The 18,561-nt window shown below is 38.6% G+C and overlaps 1 protein-coding gene across 3 annotated transcripts in view; it reads left to right on the plus strand.

Moving 5' to 3' along the window:
• The window catches only part of DCBLD2 (discoidin, CUB and LCCL domain containing 2), a 69,293-nt gene that overhangs the window by 22,477 nt on the left and 28,255 nt on the right, over nucleotides 1–18,561 (plus strand). For all 3 annotated transcript variants that reach the window (XR_011698324.1, XR_011698322.1, XM_071561171.1), the window contains exons 4-14: nucleotides 505–556; nucleotides 1,880–1,952; nucleotides 4,468–4,601; nucleotides 5,248–5,288; nucleotides 7,820–8,035; nucleotides 9,585–9,709; nucleotides 14,110–14,257; nucleotides 14,663–14,845; nucleotides 15,856–15,949; nucleotides 16,318–16,367; nucleotides 17,949–18,086. Coding sequence is in view for 1 of the 3 variants with exons in the window: in XM_071561171.1 (XP_071417272.1) it covers nucleotides 505–556; nucleotides 1,880–1,952; nucleotides 4,468–4,601; nucleotides 5,248–5,288; nucleotides 7,820–8,035; nucleotides 9,585–9,709; nucleotides 14,110–14,257; nucleotides 14,663–14,845; nucleotides 15,856–15,949; nucleotides 16,318–16,367; nucleotides 17,949–18,086 (1,254 nt within the window). In the remaining 2 variants the exon portion in view is untranslated. The remainder of the gene's footprint in view (nucleotides 1–504; nucleotides 557–1,879; nucleotides 1,953–4,467; nucleotides 4,602–5,247; nucleotides 5,289–7,819; nucleotides 8,036–9,584; nucleotides 9,710–14,109; nucleotides 14,258–14,662; nucleotides 14,846–15,855; nucleotides 15,950–16,317; nucleotides 16,368–17,948; nucleotides 18,087–18,561) is intronic.

Consider the following 18,561-nt stretch of genomic DNA (forward strand, 5'->3'; position numbering starts at 1 on the left):
GCTTTTCTCTCTGCATTTTGGACTTTATGTGCAGATACACAGCAGACACAAACATAAAATTTGACATCTATCATGGATGCCAATAACATGGCACTCTATTATTCCTTGTAGTGCATGAGTTCAGCACTAACTGTTAAATGCTGAGAAAAGAGGCCTCTTTAATGAGGTTATTTATTTAATTTTGCAACAAGAGCATATGTTTGTGTCTCCAACTATCTTGGGTTCTCTGAAGTATAGCTATAAATTAAAATTAAACTGTACATAAATTCTTGTAGTATGTCTCATGTCACATTCTCAGTAGATTTGCCAGTTACTCAGACAAATTAGCAAGGTTCTACTGTAATACAAAATGTTGCAAGAAAATTTATTAAGAACATGGTTTTTTCATTCTGAGACTTTTGGTGAAGCCTCAGAGGCTCAACTGTGTATTTTTGTGCCCTTTAAAAAGCATACTCAAACTTACTGTCTTTATTATCCTCTTGACCTAACATTTTTTCTTTCCAGACTTAATTACCTGTTTAGACAATGCAAGTCACTTTTCCGAACCAGAATTCAAGTAAGACTGATTTTTACCTGTTTCCCCCCAATCTCTTTAATAAAGTAATTGCAGTGTTTCTACTTTACTGTTACTTTTATCTGACTGCAGCTTGAAAATTGGCCATCCAGAGAGCTTGAGAAACAAACAATTAGGGTTAGAGCTGAAGAATTTTAACATTTGCACTCCTCCTTCCTCCCTCTCTCCCTTCCACTTTTGTTATTTACATGCAGTATACAGTAGAACCTCGTTAATTTGCACTAATGCATAGAAGCTATATCTAATTCCCATAGCATGTTGCTTTTATAAACCTATTACAGCAGGTATACACCTTAAATACTGAAATTTCTATTACAGTTACCTAAGGAGCACTAAATGATGAAATGTGCTAAAAATTATAAACCCATTTCACTGTTTGGTGTGCATTAATGAGGTTCTGTGGAGACATAGAATGCTGGACCTTCTAAAGGGGGAAACGTTATTTCCCTGTTTTCTACTTTTCCATTTCCATCTAAAGCAAGGACAGTGTTTAAAGCTGCAGACTGTTGTGAAGTACCTAAGCTTATTTTTGGGAGATCTTAAGCCCTGGCATCATAAAACATTTCAAAGTGCATCCTTTGCGTTTCTCATTCATTTTCCCAGTTCCAAAATAGGGCTCTATTTGTAGTTTCCTGGCCTTACTCAATATGTGCCAAAGTCTCTGTATCCTGCTGTTTTCATGGAACCTGCAACGTTACTTCAGTGTTGATGAACTGTGGTGAAAATGTTAATGTTTACCCCAGTTCACTTGTAAATCTTGAAGATGTTGTAGTAATTTTGTGCAGTATGGCATGGCCCTAGAACATAAACACTGGCTTGCCCCAGAGGTGCAGATGTCTTGCCTTTTGCTTTTTGTGTGTTATTGGTAATTTCGCCACACTTCTATGATTAAAGCATTGCCAAAAGCTGTTTTTTCCAGATGTATTATTTAAAGATGCACACCAAATAGATGTACAGGTCTCTGATTTATATAAAAAAATTAATATTGGCACTTACACGATTTTCAATTTACACGAGCCATGCAGTATTTGTTATAAAATGCTGGCTTTATTAATTTATCATATTAAGATGGGAACTGTACTTTCAGCTGAGACTTTTTCAAACTTTTTCAAATGTCTGCTCTCCTGTTGTGTATTTCTGAGGAGATTTTGGTCTGATTTGATAGGTCTTCAATTAGGATATATCCTTAACTAGTGATAGATGGATAACAGTGTATTGTAGATTAAAAACATAGTGACTATTTTATGACATTAAAGGAGTTGTACATGCATGCATATCTTGACTTGGTATTTTGTTCTCTTCCAGTAAGTATTGTCCAGCTGGATGTGTGATTCCTTTTGCTGACATTTCGGGCACTATTCCCCATGGATACCGAGATGTAAGTAAAAATCGCATGGGCTAACGTGAATTTTTGTAAAACACAAAGTGTATGCTACAAGTCAGCAATAGTTGTTCTCATTAGTTCTGCTTCCTGGATACTGGAATTGGTACCTCCTAAAAGCAAATAACATGTTATTCAGGTTTTGGCACTGCTGCTAAATGACAGGTGCTTCAGGTGTTGCCATCTCCAAGAAGCAAAATAGTGTTTTGGAGTCTCAAACATTTTTGTAAGGCCTGCAGAGAAGGGTGGATCAATCAAAATACTGTTTTCTACTTCCTGTTTTGTTTTTGTTGGCTTTTTCAGTTTGGGAAATTCAGACTTATAAAGAAAGAACCAGTTAATGATGTCCTCTTGGTTTTGACACTTGAATGCTGCTCTCAGCAGGGTCTCAGTGGTTATCTTACTTTTTTATTTCAACTTCAGAGATGCAATACTGTTTATGCTCAGTAGCTACAAAATAATTTGCAAAATAAAGTCAATACTGTAACATTAGTAGTTCTGTAAATTGGAAATTAAAATCTTTAATAATGCACTATTTACTTAAAACACTACAAAAAAGTATATAATGCTTTTCTAATGTAAGATTTTGCAGCTGAATTAACAAACTTGCCATATGGATTAGAGGATGTTTCCTTTGTTTCTTTTTAAGTAATTATAATTTTGCTAGCAATCTAGTAAAAATTACAGTCTTTGTTTATACTAAAATGCTCTGTTACTAAGCCATTAGATCTAGCACAGAGGAAAGACAATTTAAAAATGTTAGCTGTCAAGTATTTTAGAATTAAATACAAACTTAGTGTGCCTGTCTGATTTTCTTTTCTCAAATATCTAAATCCGAGGCTACATGATTAAACAGTCACTCACATGTACAAATGTCACTACAGGGTAACTGTGTTACATGTTCTGGTTCACAGTGAGTCCTCACTAAGTGGCTGCAAGGTAATTTTTGTAGCTGGTAGCAAGATGAAGTTGATCCTCTGCCTAACATATTTGCAGCATCTATAAGAGTCCTGCTTGTTGGGAAGCTTTTTGCTAAAGGTTTGGAAAAATTGTTTTCTATGTAGAAGAAAGGAAACTTCAGGAAATAAATGCCGTGACTTTTCTTTTTGTATACTTTTACTGCACTGAGTAAAAAGGCAGCGAATTTCCCAGAAGTCAAGCTATATGGAAAGAATCCAACTTGTCCAGCACTTTAGACCAAGTTTCAGGTAGAGATTTCTCATGCATCTCTTTCAAATGTGCAGCAACTGCTTGTTGCTTTCAACAATATCCTAAATCTTAATTCTTTTCCATGTCACCTCAGTGTGGACAGTCTCTGGGAGGTTGGAGCTCTCATTGCTGACATCTTCTGGTGAGCACAGACAGAGCTGCATCTGCTGCAGAATTCCATGTTCACACTTTCACTGGACAGGGGACCTGTTTGGATCCTGGTCTTTATGGATATGAGGGGCTGCGGAATTGCAGCGTGTCTGTGCATACCCCCGTGCTGCACATTTCAGGGATGCCTGAGAACAGCTCTGTCTGTGCCTGTTGCACTGTGTGTAGCCAGTAATCCTCCAGAAACCTTGTTGCATGTTGTGAACACGTGCAAAGCCACTGCTGCTAAGCTCTTTCTGGAGCTGGACCCTGTCTCTTCTCCTGAGCACTGGGATATTTCTTGGTCAAGCCCCTTTGGCCTGGAAGGATTTGCTTCCCAGCTTGGCTGGTTTTGGTGTGGGAGACGGAGACATCTGTCTGTGCTCACTCTGTGCAGTGCCTGAAGGACTTGGTGTGATGAGTCCTGCTCACTGTGGCACAGCCAGCCTGCCAGCAGGGAGGTGTCACTCTGACATTTCCTAGTAGATCCAGTCATCCAGGGAGAGAAGGCAAGAACATGATGTCCTGCAAAAACACTTTGTATAACTGATCTCCACTGACCTGTACAATGCAGGTAATTGATTCTTTTAAGATGAGTTGTATCCATGTATTACTGTGGGTTATATGGATCAGAGTACTGGATGGTTAAACCATGTTTAACCATGAGTTAAAATAAAAAATACAACCCCTTGGGAAAAAAGATGCAAAACCTGCAGTGCATCATTTCTTAATTGTGAGAAAATAAACAAACTTACTTTCAATGTGCTTTCTATTGAAAGGTTTTCTATGTATTTACATCTTCAACTTCTGTTGTCTAACAGAATTTATTGTAGGCTGAAAGTCCGTCTGTCTGACTTTTTCAGACTGATTCACTTTGGTGTTGATTCGAGGTTATTTAATTACAAGAGTTACATTCCAAATATATCTGGGCTAGGACACAGTGAAATAAGGGATCTTCTTTTTGTGTTTTTGAACGTTTCATAATAAACTGAAGACGAATCATTTCTAAATAACAGAGCTAACAGTTAAATAAGAACGGTATCTCAGTGTAATAATAACAAAGACTGTAACTGGAGAGTGTAGCATTACAATATATGCTGTGGTATTTAATTTATTTACTTTGTAGTATTAAATTTTTCTTTCCCCCCTCTTCAAGTCATCGTCACTCTGTATGGCTGGTGTTCATGCAGGCGTCGTGTCAAATACTCAGGGTGGCCAAATTAATGTTGTTATCAGCAAGGGCATTCCGTATTATGAAGGCTCCCTGGCTAACAATGTCACCTCAAAAGTGTAAGTGTACTTTCTATCTTTTCCTTATTGTGGCACCTTAGATCTTGATAGTGTCTTGCTATGGGATTAATTTCAGCCTATGAATCTACGTGTACCTTGGACAGATTCTCTTCTCCAAGGTTCTCAAAGTGCACTTTTGCTACAGTGTAATTGTTTACCTGACATTTTTAACCTCTAGAACATAAAGTTTAATTTTCCAGACGCTTCAAGGAGTTTTTACTTTCTTGATTATAAATTCCTAATGGTCCATGGAAAAATAATAATTTAATGGCAGCTTTTTAGTTGCAGGGAAAAGAGCATAGCTTGTCATTGTATCTCAGAAGTTCCAGAAATGAAAGCAACCAGAGGAGATTGATTCTTGTTACCATGATTTACCTAATATGGAAGGGGGGAAGGATTTTACTGAAGTTGTGAATTTTGCCTGTTTGAAAGCCTTTATCTCAGTATCTCTGGACTAGATTTCAGTTGAAAAGGTGTTTTTACTGAAAGTGTTGCAACTTGGTGACAGAAAGTGTTATTGCAATCATTGAGTGTTTAGGCATATATGCATAGGTCTCAGTGGCAATCAGTCAGACAAGGAAAATAAATTGAAGACAGTTTGTTGCAGTTTACCTGAGTACTACAAAACATCTTTTGTTCTTTGCAGGGGACCTTTGTCTACAAGTCTCTTCACCTTTAAGACCAGCGGTAAGTGTTATCACATGTTAATACTTCAATAAAAACTTTGTGAGTAGAAAAAAGTGTGCAGGTATTCTATTTCTTAATTTTTGTTCTGGTTTGTGAGACATTTTATTGCATTGCTCAGTAATGTATATTTTTGAATTTTTATACTATCTTAATATGATGATTAATCATCACTACATTTATAGGTAAGCCTTGCTTATTTACAGGGATTCTTTCAGGTTATGTCCCGCTGTTGTGATCTAAGTGACTTGACTGTCATACTTTAAACACACTGCTAAAGGAGAGCTGGACACTTACAATGACTGTACATTCTAGTTTTCTTCCAGGTTTACTCCTTACACTTTCCTGTTTATCTGTTAAGAAAGCTAGAAGAAATCTCAAAATGATTCCTCACCTTTCTCCACCCCCTTTTACTTTTTTTCCCGCTCCCCTTTTCTTGCAGCTGAATGCTGTGTGAGAAATTGCTGTTTCTCTTCCTCTGGAAGAGCATCTGGGGCATTGCTCTGTGTCTAAGATGTGTCCCTTCTTGGCTGTTAAGTTTTGCTTTGTCCATGTGTGACAGGTTGATGATTGGTATAACAAGTGTTGCCCCTTTTTGGAGCTTTACCGCTTTGTGTGCTTTTACTTTGTCTTACCCGTTTTTCAAATAAATGAGTTGTAGTTTTTTAAATGGAAGTTAGTTTTTCTCTAAGTCACTTTAAATTCCACATTTGAGTGAATTTGGAAGTAGTGTGAAGACAGTGGCCTTTCCTTTGTATCTTTAACTGTTTTAATAACAATAGAAATAGCATAAAACCACCACATCTGCTTTTTGTAAGGATATAGTTTAAAAAAAAGGGGGGGAAAATCATGTCCATTCTCCTCAAAAGTAAACAAATACTTTTTCTAATATATAAATAAAAGGGATGCTGAACAGCGATATAAAGGCAGGAATCTAATAGGCAGGAGTGTTTGGAGATGGAAATGTAAACAAACAAATGTTAGAAAATATAATGCACATAATAGTGAAATAATTCCTCTCCCAGACCTCTGCAAGAGCTGAAAGAAGGAATTGCATGTCTGGTGTCCTTATGCATGAAGGATATTAAACACAGCATTCTGAGTGCAGTTTGCTGGGGTTTTTTTTGTCTTTCAAAATGTGATCTGATAGTGTGTATGAAAGTAATTAAATGGCCTGGAAATATTAAGAGATAGGACAAATGCTGATCTAGATTTTCTGGATTTCAGTGACACATGAGAAATGACTGAATAAGCTAGAGATAAGATGCAGGTCTAGATTAAAATGGCTGTAGTTGGATGGCCTAGGAGCTTGCTGAAGAAAAAAGAAGACTCTTGTAGTATGCACAAATGAGGTTTATCAAACTGTACTGAAGGTCCTACTGGGTTTCTTCTGTAGTAGTTGGTTTCATGACTTGATATGAGATAGAGGAGTGTGTTAGTAATGCCAGAGGTGTGGTCAGTGCAGAGGAAGATGAAATTATTTGTACAGGAAGACCTGGCTGACTTTGGGGCCTGAGGGATAGAAATGAACAGAAGACTCACAGAGCAGAAGGTGGAATGTTAGGTACATACAGACTGCTTAAAACTGGCAGCATGTTAGGTGGAAATGAGAGATGAGGGAAAGGATTCTGTTAGTAAAGTGCTAACATGAACCTGTGCTTGGCAGGTGAAGTATGTCCAGTAGAGGCAATAAACTATTAATGCCGTCTAACAGGACATGGGCAAGGCCTTCCCTGGGATCCAGTCACACATGGGTTCTGCCACCTGCACTTCCCTTGAAGGAAGAGTGCCCAGGGAGAGGGGATGCTCATGGGAGAAGACAAACGAGACTGGGTTGTTCAGCCTGTCTGACTGAAGGCAAAGATTGCTCTCTGCTGCTATCTCTGGGGAGCACACATGTGAGAGGGGAAGACTGTTGGCACTACAGAACAAGTTTAGCAAACAGCAAATGGATATCAACTAGCCACAAGGAAATGTAGCCCTGAATTTGGATGTTTTTTAGCCATCAGCAGAATACAACATGGGAAGAAACTCACAGTAAGAATGGTAACTGAAAAAATGTAATATCAGGGTTGTGTTTGAGCTCAAGGCTAAGATTATAACATGGCTTCTTACATGCTTTGGTGTTTTGTTCAAATTAAATTGTGATACTGAGATGAGTTTAAAAAAAGAATAAGTTATATAGACACAAAAAAGGAACAAATGATAAGTAGCCTGTTTCCCATTCTTGCATCAACCATACATACTCTTCAACCATGGCAGTTCCCCCAGGCTTCTCATCTAGTGCTCTGTGAGTGGTGACTGAGAGAATATCCACTAATCTGCTCTTGGAGCAGGCATCAGTTGTGGCAATCTCATGACTGCAAAGTTGGGTTTCAGCATCACTGTTAGAAAACAGAAGACAGTGTGTTTTGTTGATAGTGTTGTTGTGGAATAAATTTAGATGGCCCTTTAATATTTGTATGCAAAATCTTAAAATCCATGCAACGTAACGTCAGTTTTCATTTTCAGTCCTCATCTTTTCTGTTGTTCAGGTTGTTACGGGACACTGGGAATGGAATCTGGGGCAATTCCTGATTCCCAGATCATGGCATCATCTATTCTTGAGTGGCCTAACCAAACAGGACAAGTAAACATTTGGAAACCTGAAAATGCCAGACTGAAAAGGGTTGGTCCTCCTTGGGCTGCTCTTATCAGTGATGAACATCAGTGGCTGCAGATTGACTTGAATAAAGAAAAGAAAATAACAGGTAAGTGAATCTGATGCGGCTTTTCAGCACCATTCAAAAAGTTTGGTTAGTGACATCCTTTTTCCAGTGCTGGGTCTTAGATAGAGTCCAGGTGACACTTAATTACCATTACAGCAAATTTGGAGGAGCCTGGAGCTGAAGAGTTGTAGATTCATAATAGAAGACAACTCTTTCATCAGAATTTGTTGAGGTATTTCCTGTGGTTTTATGGGATCCTTGATGCTTCCCTTTTTCTGCTAATTGTCTCCATGGAGATGCAAATTGAAATCCAGTCACCTCAGTCCACTGGTACCTCTGATGTGGATGTACTGGCTTACATTTGTACGTGTTCCCTACTGCCTGTCAGGGCCACAGTGAATCCAACAACAGAGACAGGAGCAGTTGCAGTGCAGTGTGAGACAAGCAGCAGACAAAGTAAACCAGCTGGCAGCCTCCCTTTCACCTCCTCACCTCACATGGAACTTGGGCTGGGAGTTGAGGATTGTGGCCCCTCAGCAGTCGGTGCCTTCCCTCAGCAAAGGGGCCAGACTGCAGGCAGATCCCAGCCCTGGGTTAGCCGGGCTCTGCTCCTTCACAGACATGGTGATTTTAGTAGCTGTTTATTTGGAGACACAGCTGGAGGTGCTGTTCCCCAGCCTGCTTGGGATGGTTTGCCTCACATTCTGTGAGCTGGCTTGCTGCTGGTTACTGATTCCCATTGATGGCAGTGTTGCTCATTCCAAGTGAAGCACTGAGGCTTTGGCTTTTTGGGTTTAACTTGAGGTGGCAGTGCATCCATTTTATCTTAGGTGCTGATGTTAGTGTTTTGAGGTTTGATTTCATTGTTCAGAGGTGATTAGCTGTTGATAAAGGGCATGTTTGTCATCTGACTTAAATCAAAAATAAATTGATTTTAGGCAGAGTGCTTCATGCAGTCCTGAGATTTAAGGCTATTGTGAAACTCCATCCTTTGCTCAGTCTGGGTTTGTCTCTTTCTCAAATGCATGAGTTGGGCTCTGTAACCTCAGCTGCACACCCTGCTCTCAGCAGCTTGGCTTCCTGTCATTAAACAGCTCGGGTTTACCAGAGGCCTTTGTTATTACCTCCCTGGGGACAATTTGGAAGTTGTATGACTCCTCTAATTCCTGTGCTAATAAGCTTTTCCAAAACAGCTTTCCTATGTGAAGTATCAGCTGTAGGAAGCTGTAATTCTTTCAGTGGTGTTTTTAGATTGGCAGGACGAGAGCAGGGAAGAGCAGTGCTGTCTCAGCAGCTGGAGACAGGAGTGGGCTGTGGTCAGATGAATGGGGTGTTTCCATCAAGAAATGGGGAAAAAGGGCTTATCAAGGTTATATAATGAAAATTAAAATACAAAAGTAAGTAAAATGATTGTTAAGTTTCAGTCACTGTGGAAGTTTCAGATCCTGGCACCTTGGATAAACTTCCTTGAAATTACCTGGACCAGTGGAGACTCCCAGCTCTCTAACTCTGAATTCAAAAGCAGATATATTCATTTTTACAAACTGATACCAGTTTTTTTTGTCTTAAGTGTGCACCTTCATTTCCACAGGCATTATAACTACTGGATCAACTTTAGCAGAGTACTACTATTACGTCTCAGCCTACAGAATTTTATACAGTGATGATGCACAGAAGTGGACAGTGTACAGAGAACCCGGCATAGATAAAGATAAGGTAAAAATACCACTTGCTTTCTAGGTATGGTCTGTGGAAATTTCACAACTCTAAATACAACTAATATTGGTAAGGTGAAGAGACATTAAATAACTTTCTTTTTCTGTCTTATTTTGAATTATAAACAGTGCGTATACAGAACAAAATATGGCAATATGCAAATATGTAAGGATTTGAACTGTTCCAAAATTTAGATATTATTTTTATTACTTTTTGGGGTGGGAATATTCTGTACAAGAAACTTGCTTTACCAGTGGCAGGCCATTTGGTACTATGTCACTTCAACAGTAATCATATGTCTTTCAAAATAGGTTGTATGTTTCAAAATTAAGATTTACTTTCTTACCCTCTTCTGGTTACAGAATAAGTGTTAGAGGTTGTATAGATTTTCATCTTTTATAATGTTTCTGTCTATCTTTTTTACCAAATACTGTTAAGTTTCTTATATAAGAGAACAGCCCTTGCAGAGGAGAGTTTTCTTAAAAAATTAAATTGTGTGTTCAGATTGCAAATGCTTTGCCACAGATAAAGTATCTAACCTTAGTGGCAAGATAATCTTACTTTCCCTCTGTTTACTTTGCAGTATTTAACAGACAATAAAAATGAGAAGATTCAGGTCCTACATAGTTTTTGCAGTGGTTCAGATCAGATTTTCTCAAGTGAGAGGATTCTTGGTAAACTGACTGAAACAACAGTCTTCTTTTTCTTAAAATCCTTGGACATAATTTACCTTACTTCTATAGATCTATGGTATTATGTACATGTAACTCTAACTAGTAACTTTTTAGAAACAGATTTTAAGAATGGTTGCTCTTTAGTTGTACTTTGTTTTCTTCTGTTTATTGTGTGTTAAGAATGTTTCAAGGTAGGATGCAGCGTCCTGTTGATAAAGTGAAAGGTTGAAGTTTGTTTAATTAAGAGTTTTTAGAACTTTCCTGAAAGAAAGGAGGGGAATTTACTGTTGGGGCTGGTCCATTTCCTTGAACCTACATGTGAACTAATGTGACTGTTGGTATTAAATACTCAAGAAAAATGAAAAAAATTAAAAATCCAGCATATTTTGCTAGTTTGGATTGCCCTCTTCTGGCCATAAAATAAAATCTCAGCTAGTAAGAGGTCTGGATTTAGGCTTCAGGGTTAGTGTGTTAATTTTCTTAGAAAACCTTTGCAGGTGTTGCCATGTAATTTGAGCATATTGTTCCTTCCACATGTTCATGAAATTAATCAAATTGTGGAGCTTGAAATTAGAGGCAACACATAATTCTTTGCACTCTTTTTGTCATTAGGGACAGTGCATGAAGAACAGTATGTACCTCAGAAGTGCCAGCTATGGTTAAGTGACAGAAGAAATGGTTCAGTATGGTTCAAAATAACAGATTTGTCCTCTGCTCACCATCACCTCATTTGATTCCAGCTGAGCAGATTCTGCATTCTGTGATAGGGCTTTGCTTTTGGATGCCTGTGCTTGTGGACTTCTCCCTTTGAGTGAGCATTCCATAATGGCACACCAGACCGACTGAGAGGTGCTATTCCCTGTTTGTTTGAAAGCTGCTTGAAATTCCTAGCGTTTTTCAGGAGACTAGAAGCTTTTCCAAGGCTTTCCTGTAGTCATCTTTGCAAATAGCTTCTAGAGATCTGGCAGTACTCAAGAAAAACTTTTCTTAAACTTTTCATATATGAAGAAAAATAGTAAAATGCTTGAAAAATGCTTGAATTGGGGAAGATGACAAATCAGAGTTGCAGTGTTGGAAAATTTTGTTTGACAGCACAGAGGGAAATGGAGAGAATGTGATAATGAATGGAATATGAAAGTGATTTCCCATCAAAAAATTTGCACTGTATTAAGCTCAGACCAATTTTTTTTGCTGCAAAAGTTAGAGTAACAAAAAATACAGAGCTGCAGGTAAAGTTAAGTTACTCTCATAACACTGGACACCAAAATCTTGGCTAATAAAAGCGTGGAGTAAAGAACGACTGTAGGGTTAATCTTTCTTGATTCAGTTGTTACTGATTCTCCCTGCCTTTCCTGTTACATGTTCAGCCTCAGAAACCTGATGTGAGATGTAACTTTCAGTGTTGGACATCTGTGTCCCTAACCTATAACTTCTGCATGTGTTGCTTGGGTAGCCAGATGTAGCTTGTACCTTCTTTTAGTAGTGGGCACTGGCAGGCACAGCACAAGCAAGGACAGTACAGAAATTTGGGCTGGGCACATCCCATCAAGAAGTCACCTGATTTGCATCATTACCAAAACAAGTAGTTCTTTGGTGAGATCTACAGCTACAAGTCTGTCACCTTAAAAAAATAAAAAAAGTGAAAAAATTGCCCTTGTTTGGGGGAAAAGTGTCTGTAAATTGGAACACAGTCTTCTGTGGACACACAGACTACAACTACTTTATATTATCCATTTAATTCCAAACTAACACCATAAACTTACTTCCACATTTAATGTCTTCATTCTTTGCTGCCAAGCATATTTAAGAACAATAAGCTTAAATTCAGAGCAGAACAAGGATCACTGAGAGTCATGTACTTTTCCACCTGCTCTGCAGGGAAGAACAGAGACTGCACTCTCAAGGCAAATACAAATACCTTGTGTTTGCCTGCTTGGATTTCTAGTATCATGAATGGAATAGCAGGTAGTCTGTTACTGTTACTTGGATACACAAAAATGAAAATGCTGGTTATAATTTAAGATGTAGAAACTACAGTGCACTCAAACATGAAGTACTGCATTTAAATTACCAAGTGATTTATTTTTCTGTGCTAACTAAATTGACTCATGTCTATTTGATCAGCCAGTTGTTTCAAACCTAAAGACAGACAATGCCTATGTAGGGATAAAGCAAAATTCTTATATATGAGTAGTAGTAATGGGGTTTGGGTATCCTTTGAGAGTGCAGACACGTTATCTACATCAGGGAGCTGAGGAGTGAGTCCCTTGAAGATTCCTGGTGTCACAAAAGGGGGTTTTTGTCCTTTGAATGGCTATTTTCCTGGAGTAATTATTTCAAGCCTGTAGGGATGTTCTAGTAATTTTGTTACACAGCAGTGCAATACAAAAATCTTGTGTTTCAAGGTTGAAACAAGAGTGGTTTGCATTGACCAGGAATGCACTAAAAGCTCTTGACTGCTCCGTTCTGTGCAGACACGTCAGCTGTTACACAGTGCAGTGCTAGTCCATAAGAATGACAGGGGGCTTTACTGTTTACCAGGTGGTGAGTGAGTGGATAACTCCCTGCAATAGTTGTTTTGTCAGGCAAGTGCCAAAAATCTATTCTGCATTATGTCCAGTGTGATTTGCAGTATCTGTATCAGTGCTTTAAGAACAACAAATTAATTTGCTGTCACATCTGTGGTGACCTGTGTTGCAGCAGCATCACTGCAGAGCAGCATGCGCAGAGCCAAAGCCCAGCTGCTGTGCAGTAACATAGACAGACAGCTCACTTCCTACCTGAAGACATGGTGCCAAACAGTTCTCTTAAAGGAGAGGGAGGGTTGTAGTACTGGGCCAAGCTGCTCTATTGTTTTAAGCAGCTCCAGGGGTGTAAAACCCCCCAGTTGGCTGAGTGTGTGTCAGTGTGTTTATACTACATCGTGCAGTGACAGACTTATTTTTCCTTGGTTTTAAATATTAACCAGACAGATTTGTTCGGTACTATCACATTTTTAGAGTTCTCTGTGTGCAAGGATGGGCAGTGAAGGATGAGCTTGAGCTCATACTTCATGCAGAGTCTGTGCCCTTCTCTTCCAGAGCTCCATGACAGTGTGAGACTGAGCAGAGCTTTCACATTCTGAACCCAAATCCTTTACTTTGCTTTTGGTTCAGCACTTGTAGACAGCAGCCACAAGAGGACAGTGTGGTTACATACCTGACTGTGCCTCCTAGTGCTTTCTGGTAACTGGCAGCCCCACACAGGCAGGCCGTGCTTAACTGTTAGACTGTGTGAAGACACTGCTTGATTCATGCTTGCATGGGCTCACATCTCCTTGCTATATTTGAAGAGTAAGTTCAAAATAGCAAAGAGGACCGAGTTACAGTTATTCAGTGCCGTAAACATGTGAAATGTCTTAAACAACAGGCATTGCCAGGAGAACATCAATAGGATATACATGGTACCTTTATTCTGAACTAGACAGCTGCATGCATACGTGTACACACTCACCTTTTTTGTTTTATTTAGTTGTATATGTACATATATGCTGTATATTTAGTTTATTTAGTTATATATGTGAGTGGGGATGTGCAGGCAGCAGCACTGTTCTGGGGTGAATTGTGAGGATCCTGCACTGTGTATTTTTCCTAAATAAAACACCAAAATTGGTTATAGCTACTTAGTTGCTATTTCATTTGTATGATAAAAATGTTTTATTCTCTCTCTCTCTTTTTTTCCCTCCAGATATTTCAAGGGAATACTGAATTGTACCAGGAAGTTCGCAATAATTTCATTCCACCTATTATTGCACGTTTTTTTAGGATTAATCCCTTGAAATGGCACCAGAAAATTGCAATGAAAGTAGAATTGCTAGGATGTCAGTTTAGTATAGGTAAGGCAACTGAAAACTTTCAACTGTGCAAGACAAGCAGTAAAATTATTAAAGTTACAAGTAAAATCACTAAGGTTAAATGTTACATTGTAGGTATGTTTTCGGTAGGAAAAAAAAGTACTTTTTGGCTGCATAATCCTTCTGTAATCAATACTTCTGAACTTCTCCAGAAGTTATTACACTTACCTGGACAATACTGAATTTAGATGTACACAAGGTAATTTGGAAAATAAAGTGTGTCAAAAGACAGCAGTTACTTGCTTCCCATGTTACTGATTCATGGGGAGTTTTCCTTGTTACATAACGTGAACCAAACCTTTATAGCAAACTGTTCCAGCTGTCTTCCCCTGCAAAGGAGACATGGAAAACTAATGCTTCAATTCTTACAAATCCTTCTCTTCTGAGGTCGTGCACCTAAAATCACCTTGCCACCACCACCATCACCACCACCTCAGAACAGGAATGATGAGAAGACTGCTGACTTCATTGATGACTTCATTAATTCAGTGAAGACTTCATTGCAGACAGATAAAACAACTTTCACACCTGAAATAAAAAACACTACAGTGACTCCAAGTGTAACCAAAGGTATCCATAGTTAAGCAGCAGAAGTGTTTGGGAACTCCTTATAGTGCTTTGGCATATATTAAATGTGTTTTCCAAATTTAAATTTTCTCAGTGCTTAAAATATAGGAAATTATCAATATTTTTTTAATATTTGCCAGTTATTAATTACACATACACTGATGTACAGTTGCATACTCCATGCAGAAACAAAACTAATCTTTCAAGTCAGAGATGTAACTTATATGTATATATAATGTGTTTTATATCTCTCTCTGTTCTGTCTGTCTGTCTATCTATCTATCTATCTGTAAATAATAGTTCTGTCTTCCAAACCTTGGTCAAACTGAGTTCAGCTTTTAATCACTAAACAAATTTTGTCAAAAGGAGAAATTGCAAAATGGACTTTTCTTCTGAATTAAATCAGGTGTAACTGCTTAGTTATTGGATTTTATAATTTCTTAGAACAAAACACTTTTGACATACCAATTCTTTTATGGATCAGACTTGTTGATGTGGAAGTTGGAAAAACATCATCTGGCATAATCATTTTTTTATCAAAAAACAGTGCTCAGAAAAGGGAGCAAGGGCACTGCAGGCTGAGGCACTGCTGAAGTGTCCTTTGGATTGCAGGGACAGGATAGTCTCATGTTACACACAGATCCAGCACAGGTTTCTTATGATTAACTGTTAGAGTACTGTGGTACTTAGTTTTTAAGAGAGGCTCAAACATCAGCGGTTGCACCAATCGATTTTCTGTGTAAATGATAAAATACATGGTTCTAACAGGAAAACCTTATATTAAAACAAACTGGTTGATTTTGATGAAAAACCTTGCAAAAACACCAGCAGGCATGTAAAGGAGCCAGATGTTAATTGAAATTTACACTGCGGGAGCATCTGGCAAGGTAACTTAGCTGGGGGAATCTGGTATGATAGACACTACATGTGGGAACTGTGTGCTTTACCCAAGTAATTTGCATGATTTATGAGAAGCTCTTCTGTCTGACACCACTTAATTTAATGGTTTTCAGATGTGGCATTGGCAGCAGTTCTGGTTCCAGTGCTGGTGATGGTCTTCACTACTCTGATTCTTATCTTAGTTTGTGCGTGGCATTGGAGAAACCGGTAAATGAACAGATGAATGGAAGTGCTTTAAATGAATGTCAGCCTGGTGTGTGGGAATGAGATGCTGCATGTATCACTGGGGGAACTCTGTGGTCTGCACTTGGGGAAGGAATTGTATTCTCTCTCAGAAAATATTCACTTGAATAGCAAGAACAGCAAAACCAGCATTTTGTAACTGCTTTCACTGGAAATACTTTTACTAAAAACTGGTTTCTCTGGTAGCAGCAGACTGGTGATGGCATGCCAGGTGCTTATACATTAAATTTGAGGACCAGTTACAGCCAAGCTGATAGTTGCCCAGCATTAATTAATGCATCTTTTGATAAGCAGACTAGGTAAAATACTCCTTTTTTCTTTTTTTTTCATAGCAAGAAAAAAACTGAGGGCACATATGATCTACCTTACTGGGATCGTGCAGGTAACAAAATGGGTTTATGAAATCCTTAACTTGGCATTTTTTGTTTGATGCCTATTTCAAATTGCAGACAGTTTCTACTGGCAAAGCCTCTCTAATGCTAACTGATGGAGGCATAGTGAACACTGAATTTTCTGGACAAACTTAACTGCTTCTTCCTCTGATTTTTTAGTGAACAAAGTACAGAACCTAGTAATTACACAGGAAGAGGGAAAAAATAATTTATAAGGAATGTCTTTATATATTTAATAATTATCTATTCAGTACTTTTTTTGTCCTGGGAAAGAACTTTTTATTTTAATGTATAAGGTCTGTCAAAAGTTTTATTTGTCTTCATTGCCCTAGTAAGCATGTGAGAGTGTCTGAGCCTCCTTTTAGGTGTGTTTTCCATCACACTGTCTTGTGCCTCACAAAGTTAAGATCAAAAAATGGCACCAAGCATCCCTTTAAATTGTCTTAAAAATGCTTGTGCCACAGGGCAAAGGGCAGCCGCAGCAGTTGGTTTGTACTGTTGTATGACCATTCTTCCCTTCTCTGTCCTTGTGTTGGAAACTTCCATATGCATGTGTTTGCTCACTGACAGTTTTAAGTGTGACAGTTTTAAGTATCCTTTAGACAAGAAACCTTTTAATGGCCATACTTTAATTTATTGCGTGTCTGTTTCTGATAGGTCACAGCTCTGTTGTTTTAGAATAAAATATCCTGTATTTAAATGTCAGTGATGAACATGACAGGGTTTTTTTCCTTTTTGCTTAATTTTAAGAGGTCAGTGTGCAGGTCTGTTTTAAAAGCAAATGTGTCAAAATGCAGCATCAAAATAATGTTGCTGCACTTCTCTGTGGAATCTCTGTCTCCTCCCACAGGCTACCTCAGATTTTGTTAAATATTCTGTGGTTTTGAATCGCTTGCTTCTTAGGCTTTACTTACAGGATGGTTTCTTAGCATCAACTGGGATGAAATATGTAACAGCAGCAAATGTAGAATGGCTCTGGCTACCAGGGGAAGGAATGGGGGGAAGCCCAACAACAGCCAACCCTCCCTACTTTCTCTCAAGAATGGCCACAGTCACTTCTTTTCATTTCCACTGAAGTTAAAACCCTCTATATTCACATTTTTGCAAATATTCACTGATGAACCTTTTTCAACAATGTGAGTTAGAAGCATGACATTAGCAACCAGGAACCACATTAATTAAATGTGCTTTTAATTATAACTGAGATTGTGTAAAATTATGGCTGACAGTGTTTTCTGTGTTGTGTTCTATGAGCTAATTAATGTGATGAGTAGCCTTGGAATTGCTGCTGGTGGCCATTCAGGAATAGAGTCAGTGGACTGCAGCAGTTTTGCAGCTGTTCTGAGGGGGAGCATTCAGGCAGGCTGTCTGGGTAAGAGTCAGGTTGTCACCTCTGCCTCTCCAGTCTGCCAGGAAATATTAAAGTGACTTGTAACCTTGGGGACATGCAAATAAATTGAGTTATTTGGCTACTACTACAAAATACTGTGAAAAAATACTGTAATTAGCTTAAAACACAGTATATATGCAGTCTTGGGTGTTTTTTTTGTTTTCTTTTAAATCTTGTGAAGGATGGTGGAAGGGAATGAAGCAGTTTCTCCCGAGCAAATCAGCAGAACATGAAGAGACTCCTGTACGCTACAGCAGCAGTGAAATTAGTCACCTAAGGCCAAGAGAAGTCCCAACAATGTTGCAAACAGAGTCTGCAGGTACGTTTCACTGTTTTTGTGGGCCATGTAATATATATATGATATGCTAAAAAAAGTCAGGAATTTGGCTACATTTAGTTATTTCCTGTTTTTTGGGGGGAACAGAGGAGAAATGGATAGTTCTGTGGGGAAGCACATTCCGTAAAATGGAGGCGTTTTCAGATCTCTGAGTATGTATTGACTTGATGTGCTGTAGAGAGACACTTGCCTAAGTCAATGCAGTAACTTGTACTTGTCCTTAAACCTCATAAAGGGTTGAAGAATTGCTTATATTTCCATGCACTGGAAATAATGTCATTGCATTGTCCTTATGATATGGAAAAGGATGAGTGATTGTAACAGCACATGCCCTTTTCCTGGTGTCTCAAGCATGAGAGGTGGAGATGACTGACAGTTCCTTTGGCTCTGTGCTTACAGCTGATGGCAGAGTTAGGCAGGTGTGCAGAATTATAGCTTCACTGCAGGCAGAATTGCT

Source organism: Pithys albifrons, chromosome 1 (genome assembly GCF_047495875.1).
Source record: "Pithys albifrons albifrons isolate INPA30051 chromosome 1, PitAlb_v1, whole genome shotgun sequence".
Lineage (NCBI taxonomy): Eukaryota > Metazoa > Chordata > Aves > Passeriformes > Thamnophilidae > Pithys > Pithys albifrons.